The 12,559-nt window shown below is 34.1% G+C and overlaps 3 protein-coding genes across 3 annotated transcripts; 2 read left to right on the top strand and 1 right to left on the bottom strand.

Annotated features, from left to right (window-relative positions):
• The first annotated feature begins 2,545 nt into the window (after positions 1-2,545).
• Positions 2,546-3,978, top strand: LOC116337552. Its single transcript, XM_031762211.1, has 4 exons — positions 2,546-2,973; positions 3,036-3,191; positions 3,264-3,300; positions 3,361-3,978. Exons 1-4 carry the CDS (start codon positions 2,820-2,822, stop codon positions 3,932-3,934), a joined length of 921 nt encoding a protein of 306 aa, XP_031618071.1. The 5' UTR covers positions 2,546-2,819; the 3' UTR covers positions 3,935-3,978.
• Positions 3,979-4,053: 75 nt separating this feature from the next.
• Positions 4,054-5,956, bottom strand: LOC116337543 (TGF-beta-activated kinase 1 and MAP3K7-binding protein 1-like). Its single transcript, XM_031762200.1, has 7 exons — positions 5,634-5,956; positions 5,388-5,510; positions 5,211-5,325; positions 5,047-5,131; positions 4,864-4,969; positions 4,424-4,790; positions 4,054-4,340 (listed from the first exon to the last, which is right to left on the bottom strand). The coding sequence occupies exons 1-7, from the start codon at positions 5,807-5,809 to the stop codon at positions 4,083-4,085; spliced, it is 1,230 nt and encodes a 409-aa protein (XP_031618060.1). The 5' UTR covers positions 5,810-5,956; the 3' UTR covers positions 4,054-4,082.
• A 285-nt stretch (positions 5,957-6,241) lies between these two features.
• LOC116337513 (BTB/POZ domain-containing protein 7) lies at positions 6,242-12,548 on the top strand. The gene is made up of 4 exons (XM_031762138.1): positions 6,242-6,673; positions 7,094-9,306; positions 9,396-9,814; positions 9,893-12,548. Exons 2-4 carry the CDS (start codon positions 7,110-7,112, stop codon positions 10,028-10,030), a joined length of 2,754 nt encoding a protein of 917 aa, XP_031617998.1. The 5' UTR covers positions 6,242-6,673; positions 7,094-7,109; the 3' UTR covers positions 10,031-12,548.
• Positions 12,549-12,559: the final 11 nt, after the last annotated feature.

Below are 12,559 nucleotides of genomic sequence, written 5' to 3'. Positions count from 1 at the left end.
GTTCGTTTTTCTGTGTTGCTTCGACGCGCAAATCAAAGCAGGCGTGCCAATCAAAGTATGTATCATGCGGCGGCCTACGCACGCTTAGATCCAGCTCTTGCGGAGATCTTACGGATCTATCCTATCCAAAACACAATGTATGGGCATATTTCGTGAATTTGGTGAACGTTGCTGGTGTGGCAGGGTTTGCCTTGTTGCGAACGTCTAACAACATGTTTGCCAAGTATGGAGGAAGAACGGAAGCAGCGCGATCTCATCGCACTCCATATAAAGCAATGTAATTGGTTTCGATCACGCAAATGTGCTGCCACCTGGTGTCTCAGAGTTAAGCTGATATATCACACATGCTTCTTGAAAATGCAGAAGAAGAGGAAGGAAAAATGTTTACATAGGGTTGAACTTAAATTTGGTGGTTCAATAAGTCTTTGGCCTGACAACCAGGTCGTGTCACTAATAAAAAATCTCTTTATTTTTTAAAAGTACCATCTGTCTCTAGACTACTGGAAAAATTTCAGACGAATCCGTTCACGGACCTATAAGCTACAGCGCTTGAAGAGACCAACCTCTAGTTTTTATCGAAATATGGAAAAAAAAAGAATTCGATTTTTTAAATCAACAACAATTTTTGTAAGACAAATCTATCAGCAAAGCTTAAACTAAGCTTGGTGATATTGTTCAGACTCTCTTCTATCTACTGGAGCTAGTAAGAAGTTCTATGTTACTTTTGCATGTGATAATACAGGCAACGGAAAACAACTACCCCAAAAATGTCTCTTTTTGAAGAAATGATTAAAAAAATCCAAGATCTTGCTTTGAGGGTCTGCAATATCCTAGTGAATAATCCAGAATAGATCCGAAGCATCACGTGGAACAGAACATTTCGATATATCAGTCCAACATTTGTGCAAGAAAACTTCACTTGAACGGAGGCTGCCGCATTTGTTCACAATGGTTTTGAATGGTAGTTTTATTGCGATGTTTTAAGCATTCTATGCACAAATAATGTAAATATTTTTGTTGATAATTAATTAGCAGTATCCTACAGAACCTATTCAATCCATTTTGGGATAAGGTATAGTCTACACGGTCATCAAAAACCGATATGTCCGCAAAAAGCCATATAATCCCTTTTTTTGTTCGAGCTCGCGTTTTGTGGGACCGTGTCTTTGAAAATATTGTTTTATCAACTGAAATAAGTTGTAACGGTGCCAAATGATTAATTTATGTCATTTTTAAATTTTTTGAATCAAAAGATTACTGTCTTGAGAGACAAAAAATATATTTCAAAATTTTCACAACCTGGTGTCTCTCAAAGCCAAACAGGTGATATTAATTTTCTATGACTTTGATAACGAATCACTTTGTTATTTCCGATGTGGCTTGGTGGGACTTCTATCTATGCCCTGAGTGGAATAATAGTGCAATATAATTGCTTCCCTTCCGAATAAAGTAATAAAATATTGAAATAAGGTGTATTTTGAGGTTGGTCTCTTTCAAGCGCTGTAACTTATAGGTCCGTGAACGGATTCGTCTGAAATTTTTCCAGTAGTCTAGAGACAGATGGTACTTTTAAAAAATAAAGAGATTTTTTATTAGTGACACGACCTGGTTGTCAGGCCAAAGACTTATTGAACCACCAAATAAATGCCAGAGAGCTACAGTGTTCAAAGTGCGATCGCCCTTCGGGAAGCAGTCTCTATATTGATCTCACATATCGAGAGGTAGTTCGGCGCAGTACACGAAGCACATTAACTGGCCAACGACTGTCGATTAGCGATATAAGTGAAAGACACGACTGTCTGAAAGTCGTACATATCAATAACTACCAAGCATTTTGGCTATAATTGATTTTTTTTCCATAAAAATCAATATTAAATTGTGATGCTGTATTGGAAAGTAAGGAATAAGCTATGGTTTAACTATAAAATGACATATTTTACTCATTGGATACCATTTTGCATAAGTTTTGTATGAAATTTCTCATGGGTCCAAAAAGACCCCACCTGTGCGCTTACGTTACTGTTTTAGCCTGTGCGGTTAAGGGTTAATAATAATAATAAGGGTTAAATAACTTAAATTGAAATATTGGTTGCGGGTATTCTTTAAAAAAAACTAAGTTTTTTAAGCAGAAACTTTTTTCGCCTGTTCTTGGAATAAACCAACAAAAATGGTTATTCTTCGAAAGTAAACATTTTAGGTAAAATATTTGAATGATGACGATCCACTTCTATAATAAATAAAATGACTAAAAATGTGTTCGATCTCAATGAAAATGGAACTGATTAAAATAAAAATGTGTATATAAATTTATTCCGAATATTAAAATTAGCTTGTGTTACTTTTGAAAAACGAGAATATAAAAATACGTTCTTTTTTGCTTCGTTATATTTGAAATAGCGAATATACTACACACAATAATATATAAACCGGAAAAAAAAATGTGAGCGATTTGTAAACGTGTGCGACTGCCTGTGTGAATGATGTGAGATACCAAAAGAAAGAGAGAATATACAGAAAACGAAAAAAAACAGTGTGTCTCGGAAACAAAATTGTGTACAAATAAAATTACGTCACTATGATATTTTCAGCGATGTTTTAACCAAAATCATATTATGTATGTATGATTTTTGTTTTGATGTTATCCCCAACCCAAGCGTTTGAATTCAATGAAATAAGTTTGTGATACTCTGATGTTATTTGTGTTTTGGCCTTCGTGCTATCAAGTAGAATTTTCTGCGTAATATTTTGATCTAACCACGTGAAACAATTGATATTTTTATAAATTTCTTTTAAAAAGTCCGATTTTAATACTGAAAAAAATGGGCAAAGAAAAAGAAGAATCCGAATCGCAATATGGATTTAAAAACAAAGAGAAAGCTGAAGAGACTGTTAAATTGTTAGCTGAACATGATATACAATATCAAAAATTGACGGTGCGTGGTCTTTTGGGACGGGCAAAACGTGTACTGCAAAGTATGTTTAAAAGAACTCGCCAATTAAACGAATGAATAAAAGTGTTAATTTTACATTTCCAGTAACAAAAGCAGAGGATAAAAAAGCCAACATTCAAGCAGCCATCAAAGTGTTTGAAAATTGGCTTGAAGAAAATCCAAGCGCATCGAGCAGTTCAAAGAAGAATTCGGAATCAAGCAAAGAAGACAAGGAGAAACCCGAAACCGTTCCAGGTCTAGGTATTTTGCAAATATTTTCAAATTTATTCCACCATTTATCAGTTATAAATTATAGCACTAAATTCAATATAGGTTTCAAGGACGAGGAAGCAGCTCTCAACACTTTGAAGTAAGTAAAACGAATGGAACAATGTATCTTAGTTTCTATTAAATGAATTTGTTCAAATAGAATTCTGGAGGGTCGTGATCCCAATTATCAAAAATTGGCCGTTAAAGGATTGATTGGAAATTCGAAGCGTGTTTTACAATCGACAAAAAATGAAGAAAAGATTCAATCAATCAAGGCAGGAGTTAAAATTCTTGACAATTTTTTGGAAGATTTCGATCGAGAAAATCGTGGCGCCCAGAATATGGCATATTTACCAGTGGACATCGTCACCGCATTTGATAAACCCAAAGACAAATTAGTCATCGAATTTATTGAAATTTATGATGGTAAAGCAAGAGGACGCTATGAACATTTGCGAACATTGCATCCAAAAAGTGATGATTCAAAAACCTGGGACATTATACGAAATAAACAACTTGAAAAAATCAACAAAAAAATCAAAGAAAATAAATCAAAATTATTTAACGATAATGGTTCACCGACGAAGGAGCACTTGGAACTGATTCATTGGGCCTATTCACCAAATGCTGACAAATTGAAGACATATGTTGAAAGTGGCAATGAGAAATCGAATACGCAAAAACGAAAATCAACAAATGACGATGGATCGGTGCCAGAAAAGAAGAAAAAATGATTTTCTTTTTGTCGATTTATTAACAAGAACAACAATAAATTACAGTTTGTACAAACAAAAGAAATATAAAAACAGCAAATATTTTTTTAATTAATCAAAATGATTCATCTTAACGTGCAAATAAAAACAATGACCACACTCTATTATATTAATTAAATCGTATGGTTTTTGGGAGAGTTCCCTTTTTTTTGGCTACTTCAATGTTTTTATAATAATCGGAAAAATCTATATATGGGTTGATTCGAACGTTTATATCAAAAAATTCACTTCGATTGGAACTATTTGTGGCGGTTGAACCACTTGTGTAATTCGAATTGGTTGTATCTAAATTACTGGTATGCTCTGATGATGTTGTCATTGTGGTATTGGTTAGTGCATGCTCTCGATTGACTGGATTGAATGTGACCTATATTTTTTTTTTTGTTGGATCGAAAATCAAATGTTTTAGAAAATTGAATTGATTTTTATTTGTAATGTAGCGCTATTGACCTTATTTGGTGGCGGTAGTGGTGGTGTAAACTGTATTCCATTTGGCATTGGATAGTTGAAGTTACGTATCATCAATGTCATGTCGGGTCTACTCTTGAAGGAAGTATTGTTTGTTCGTTGCATATGATGGGCCAAATGTTGAGACATGATTTTTTCGATGACCGATTGGGCGACGATCCCAAGTGATGGTTTTATTCGAAAACAGTGCACAATACTCTGTACCAGTTCACGATTAACATTTTGTTCTTCATGATTGTGAACTTCTTGGAGTGCTTTGCACAATCCAGAGGACATCATGACTAAAAATCTATGACTGTCGTCTAATGGAATTGGTCCAACAATTTCTAATCGCGATAATATTGACTCGCTATCAATGAAAATGCGAGAAAATTAATTAATTAGCATACAATTGTTGGTTTAGACTTTAGAGTTCAATTTACCATCCGTATGTAGTGGTTTCTTGATTAATTTCACAGCCAGCGCTCATTTGAACGGCTCGCAGCACATTGCTACTATCGGTTTTGCATAAGATCACCCGACATTTACCTAGGGATGATCAGAAGAAACGAATGGAAATTAATCAATAAGTAATGAAACGGAATGGAAAATGAATCGACATTTACCAACATTACAAGTATATAATTTATAATTGTAGATAAAAGCAAGAGCTATATGGATTCCGTAGACGGTATTTTGTTCTGCAAAAGACTGAAAATAACCAAAATTGTTGTTAATACGGACTGAATGTTGTTCTTTGTCGAGGGTTTTTTAACCACTATCACTTTACCTGTAATGTTGCCTCTTCATTGCTATTTCTTATTTGATCCATATTTTGAACTTGTTGTGTAAGGCACTCATCGATCCAATTCAAGTAGTCTCTTTCGAGTGAACTGAAAGCCTGCCTAAAGAAACACATTTAATTTAATAAAAAATAATGTGAATTTTCAAAATTTGATTTAGATACCTTAGAACATCTTTCACATCTTCATGTGTATTATCGTTTAATTGTCCAAATAAAATTTCTGCTACGAGTTTTTCTTTGGCATATTTCGAAAAACCATTCCCTGAACAAATCACATAGAGTGACCTATACGAGAATAAAAAAACAAACAAGCAGAAAAATAAAACAAATTAAACAAAATTAAATTAAAAGATATATTTTAATAATGATTAAAAGAACAAGCAAATAGCACAAATTGCAAATATTTACATTCGATCTGACTGTTGACATTGAAAACTATTATCATATGATATATGTTGTAAGCCTGCTGTCGTTCCATTTTCGTCATACAATTGATTTATGGCTGTACCAATTCCAGTAAAAATACAATTTGGTAATTCATCAGTTATCGATTTTGTATGTATTTCAATATTTTCGGCACGCATTTTTCAAACAATTTCAACTATATTAGCATCATAACACCTAATTGACAACAACTGATTTGTACTGATGCTTTCAAGCACAGACATTTACAAACATATGTCATTTGTTCACATACATAACTATGACGTAGTTTACATCATCGATTTATTCTATCGTTACAACCAACTAAGTTAACTCATCTTGCCTGCCTGATACGATTATCAGTGTTATTAATTTTTCTTTTATTTTGATTCAATTTTTTTGGACTGAAAATAATGCCATGGGAGAAATGTGTGAAATGAATATACCATCTTTGATAGTGATATATTTTCTTTTATTTATTTATGATGAAGTTGAGTTGCATGTGGCAACACTGTTATGTCTGTATTGACAGTGGCAATCCCAAAGTTCTGTCGACCAAAACAAAATACTTGAACATTACAGTGGACAGATTTATTGTTTCTGTAACACGTAAAACATAAAATATACTATCCAGTTTGCATTCGGAATTCGATTTTAATATATTGAGTTTAGTGCTATAATTGATAAATGGTGGAATAAATTTGAAAATATTTGCAAAGTACCATCGATTTTATTGTGAAAATCAAAGAATAAATTGATAATTTTTTTTCTATCTGTGTTGCATCAAAAATGAGAGAGAAAAAGGTTGATGGAGTGTAAACATGGCTGACATTTGGATTGTTCGATATTTATTGTGAAGCGAGTGAGCGAGAGAGAGAGAAAGAGAGAGAGAGAGAGCGAAAAGAAGAAAAACATAAAAAAATCAGAAACGAGCCCATATATAATCAATTTTTGATTGACTTCTGTTCAGTTTATTCACTTTGGTTCCGAATAAAAGAAAATATATGTGACTAAAATGGATTCAAGTACGTATGGTTCGATGCATTCGAGCACAGCCCAGTAAACATGCAGAAATTACTTATTGGAGATATGGGTGTTGGTACATGTAGCGCAAAGAGCATATCCAATTAAATTTGGGTCAAAAACGTCAATATACATAGATTGATGCAGAGAAAAGCAAAAGTGATTTTTTTTCTCTCGTTCGCATAACGAGCATGCAGAAAGTATACGCAAATATTGTTTTGCAATCAAATTAAAAATATAAAAAGAAAATAAGTGTAGAAAATGTTGAAAAGTTCTGAATAATAGTTTTTTCTGCATTGTTTGCGCTGTGACTTGTTGTTGATTTTGTTGTGATTCATTTTCAATGGATATTTAGATATATATATTTTTATAATGTGTGTCTATAATAAAATGCGATGAAATGTGATGATTTTTGTTTGCAGGCTCGCCATCTGAGATATGAACGCTGGTCTATGGAGCTGTATATTGCCTTGTGGTTTTTATTGGTGTGATAATAAAGACAGGCCACGTATGACAGATAGTACAATGGGTGTGAGCACATCAACAGCTGATTGTCCTGCAACTAGCAACCCAATCCCATCGACGTCTGGCGGTGTTTATATTCGTGATCAACGTCGGAAAAAAGTGACTGGTTTCGCAACGCTTAAAAAGAAATTTATTCGTCGTCGACGATCGTCAAAGGCATGCGATCATGGGCGAGTTTTACGTGATTTTTTATCCGATTGGAGTTCAATTGAATTGGCTTCATTATTAGAGGAATACGAAGCATTGGCCGCATTAAAAGATCTATCTGTGCAAGCAGAGCTAGCACGTCCGCCAGCTGCAACATTCAAACAAGATCTATCGTCTTTATATGATTTTAAATATTGCACAGACTGTGATTTGGTATTTCGTAAAAGTGTATTTCCCGTGCATCGTGCACTATTGTCAGTTCGATGTCCGTACTTTCGTGATTTATTGGCCGGTTGTCCTGGCTTTGGAGCGCGAATATGCTTAGAATTGCGTTCATCACCGGTCGATACGCCATTATTTTCATCGCTTTTGCGATATCTTTACACGGGCGATTTATGTTCGCACGATCCATCGATTGATGTGAATTTACTTCGTCGACTGGGCGAAGATTTCGGTACACCAAATCCACTTGAACATGATTTGCGATACCTTTTGGAAACTGGTGATTATGCTGATGCAGCGCTTGTGTTTACAGCTGAAGGATCTGATTACCATCGGCCCGATTCTGGTAGTTCAGAGTACGGCTTTCGACCAAAACTAGAGTTGCCATGTCACAAAGCAATACTTAGTGCGCGTTCGCCGTTTTTTCGAAATTTGATACTGCGTCGTATCCGCAACGATGAGGATCAAGAGCGATCGCTTCATGTACCGACTAGAATTGTGCTTGATGAGACTGTTATACCAAAACGATATGCACGAGTATTACTGCATGCTATCTATCTCGATACCGTAGATCTATCACTAATTTTGCGCGGAAACGGTTGTGGAAACAGTGCTGGTAGTCTTGGTGAAGTACAAGCTTTGACACATACAGGTCGAACGCGACCGACACCATTGGAAGAAGCTATGGAATTGTATCAAATCGGTAGGTTTTTGGAATTAGACATTTTATCGCAAGGATGCGAAGACTTAATACTCGAATGGCTAACGCTCGAAACACTGCCACAAGTATTAAAATGGGGAAATCAGCCGCACGGCTCTGCCTGGGTTTATCGTCAATCATGCCATTTTTTGCGTGAAGAATTTTCGTCGGTGATTGCATCGCCTGTCTTGCATCAGTTGGACAAGTCACAATTGATAAACGCACTACAGAGTAATTTCTTACAAGCATCCGAATTGGAAGTACTTCAAACTGTTTTAAAATGGGCTGAACACATTCAAATACGTCGCATGGAAGAACGTGAACCAAATTTATTAAGTCATACGGCACATTCTGTGACGCGAAAAGGAATAAAAAAACGGGATTTGAGTGACATTGAATTGCGTGAAATTTTATCAGATTTGTTGCCATTAGTTCGAATGGATCATGTCTTGCCACCGAATAGTGAAGTGTTGAATCAAGCGATTCGACGTGGATTAGTTAGTACACCACCGTCGCACATGATTGGCGACGAGCGTGAAAATTTCCGAGTAAATGCATGGATACGCGGTGGAAAGAATCACGGATTATTTGTTCGGCCCCGATTGTTTATGCCTTACTATGAGGAAGTAAAAACATTGCTAGAGGATCCAGCCACATCACAACAAATTGACGTTTTTCGAATGCGACGCAGTCGACATATGCCAGATATTCCAGACACATTGTATATGGTTTCACGTTTGGGCACAGATGGTGCACCGGCTGATGTTGTGACCGCATCACTACCTGCACCCGATCCAAACACAATGATGGCTATGTCAAAAAGAGAGCAAAAACTTCGTGGCTCGCCAGGTTGTCAACGAGCTTTGTCACTTCCATTGTCGTCAAGGCAAGAGATTAGCCGTCAAATTCGGTTACGTGTTGTGAGAGAATTTAATTTGCCCGACGGTGTGGCCGATCTGTTAGAAAAAACTTCGTGCTATTGTGCCGATGATGAAACTAACATAAATACAGCACAATCCACCGAAAATATCCATCATGGAGGTAAAAAAATATCATTTAAAATAAATATTTTTTTCGAATCTCAAATTTCGAATGGAATGTAATGTTTTTGGTTTTTATTTCAATGACAGAAAATCATGCAATGGATGATGAAGAATCTACTCCACCACCGTCACCTGCAATGCAAAATGCCACTGAAGCGAATGCGGCACAATTGTTGAGCTCGTGCTATGATGGAAATTTAACATTTCCACGGCAACAGCACACCCAAAATTATGGCCCGATCAGTGGTTCAAGTAGTGTGCGTCGTCATGATTTGCCAGCTCTAATAACCGAAGGTGAAAATATGATGTATCGTATGCCTGGTGAAAATGAGGGTGCATCTTGTTCCGAAAGTCATTTATCCGAAATAATGCCAGATGTTGCTATGGCCACGGCCTCATTGGGACATTTACAGCTCAATGAACCGCCAGAAAGTTTACAACTGCAATTGGATCTTGGCGATGGTTCTAGTCATGGTGCAGCAGGAGTTGGAGTTCACGGAATGCAGGTAACATTCTACATCATAAAATCGTTGACACTCTTTTCTTATACATTCAAATGTCTATAACAATGCATATGATTACAGCACCATCATATTTTAACACCACAAGCTGGAACTATTCATCACTATATCAGACGACCAACTTCTCCTTCACCATACGTAATTCATCGCCAAAGTCCGGCATCTAGTTCATATCACTCTATTCAGCCAAGATTTCTATAGAAACTCAGAGTCTCCTCTTCTTTGCTATACCTTTTTTTGGGAAAGCGATTGTTGTTGCCAGAACATAAAACTGTCGAATATGAATTCAAAACCAAATTCGGTGGTAAGCAGAACGAACACACAGTAAACGGCTTATATTTTGGAGTTTCGATAAATAAAAACAAAGAAAATAAACAAACAAACAGAAAAGGCTCCAAACTCCATTAAGATCTGGTATTAGTTAGTATTTTCGATTAATTTTGAGAAGAAGAAAAAAGTGAATTTACTTTTTCATTGGGATTTTTTTTTCTGTCGATTTTAATTCATATATACCGGATTACGATTGTATTATTAAGAGGAACAAAAATACTGTGTATGTGCGAATGTGATGTTGATAAATTTTCATGAAACATAATAATTTGAAAGAGAAAAACAAATGTGCAAATCAATCAAATTTAATTTGATAAAACGATAGAACTTTCTCTTTGTATATAATAGTATTGCGTTGTGCTTTTTCGCCTGTATCATTTCATAATTCACTACACATGGACTGCATATTTTTTATTTTATTTTAAGTTCGTTCAATAGTGACTCAAATCGAATTGAAAATTTAAGTGTCGCTGAAAAACCAGCATACTCGAGTGTTTTCTTCAAATTTGTTTTAATTTGATCTTTTTTTCGTTTTTGTTTCTTCTTTCGTATGTGATAAAACATTAAAGTATGCTGTAAATTACAAGGAACACTGTGTGTTGTATACAAAAAAGGATCACATCACCCATAGCGCCATTGTTTGAATTATATTCATATAAAATAGAAAAGAATATGTTATATAAAATAACTTATGACATGAACAAACAAAAAAATACTCTTAAGAAGAAAATTAACTGATTGAATCTGGATTGCATAATTTAAATCAATTGTGCGTCTAACGAAACCGTTTCTGATTGAATCTACAGCGGTTATGTAGAATTCTATTCTCTTCAATAATTCGGAAATTATTTTGCTGTTAATATTTATATCACAAGAGACATTCAACAGACGAGATCCACAGAAATATCCTTTTGATCCTACAAACCTTATTTTTTTTAAATATATGTATATCTCATGATCCTTCATTAAAATGAATTCACAAAGCATATTTCTCGACTTAATCTATATATTACAAAAGCGGTACTCCTACATTTTGAAATCAAATAACAAATCCAATCAATAAATCATCAAACGAGTAATACATTTTTATCTAATTTTATTCGCTTTATTTGTTTAAATAAGAATGATTATAAATTATTCTTTTATATGTTCATGAACACACATATACACACACACACAAACACAAATACACAAACAGACCCAAATACAAAGAGAATATAAAAATTCAAAAGAAAAACATGAAATCATTGGTTTGATTAACCACACTAATCTTAGCTCCAACGTTTACAACGCATAAACGACACAGAAAGTATAAAAATAAAATCTATGTATAAAACTTGGACAAGTGTGACATCAAACTGAGTCAAATATATTTTTTTATAATAAATTTAAAACCAAACACAAGAAATGGTTGTTAATGCATTGTATAAAAACAAAATGATGAATAATGTTGAAAAATAATATGAGTATAAAAGTTTCAGTTTCCAAATTTGAACACATACACTTACACAATGTTTCAATCAAAGTTTTAAGAGAAAAAAAAAACAGAACAATTTCAGTGGAAAGAAATGATTAGGGCTTTGTTTTTAATTTTGAAAAATATGCATACGAATTATGATTATATTTGTTGTGCTCGTGATGACTATAAAAAGCTAATTATAAAATTAGGTGACATGAATTCAATACGGTCATATTCACAAATGCGAAAAGAATCAGTCTATTATATTGTCAAGATTCTGCACGTTGATTTCGACCAAAACTGAAAACGGTGTGATTTTTTTTGTACTGCAAATATTTGCCAACTGCGTTTTATTTCGTAAAAGTCAAATATTTCTACATTTCATCTTCTTCATTTTATATTTGAATGTGTAAGCATAGTTATGATTTCAAATTTGCCCTTAAAAAAAAATACTGAAACAATACAAAGAGTTCAAATGAATGCGAAACTTTAACGAGATTGAAAATAAAAGTGGTATACATCACATTTATTTTCAACGCGACCTAATTTTGCACTTATTTTAACTCAATGCCAAATCTCAGTATTTTTTTAAAAGACAGATTTGAGATCATAATTATTCTTAGCTCCATTTATTTAGGCTTCATCCATTATATTTTTTAACTCATTAAATTTTTGTTGTTGTTGTGAATACACAATATTATTTATTAAATGGTGTTGTCTTTGAAGTGAACTGCCCATTTACAACTTACAATGATCTGCTCGAATCATCCCGAAAATGATTATGATTCAATGAATTCGTTCGAATATATTTATTTAAAAAAAAATTGATATATATATATACATATACATTACTATAATTTTTTTTAATTATAATTTCATTTTGCAATAAAAAACACAATACTAATGAATGCTAAATCATTCAAACAGAAATTCGTCTGTTT

Source organism: Contarinia nasturtii, unplaced genomic scaffold (assembly GCF_009176525.2).
Source record: "Contarinia nasturtii isolate CC-2019 unplaced genomic scaffold, AAFC_CNas_1.1 Cnas_scaffold_285, whole genome shotgun sequence".
Lineage (NCBI taxonomy): Eukaryota > Metazoa > Arthropoda > Insecta > Diptera > Cecidomyiidae > Contarinia > Contarinia nasturtii.
This window is presented reverse-complemented; position numbering and strand designations above follow the sequence as displayed.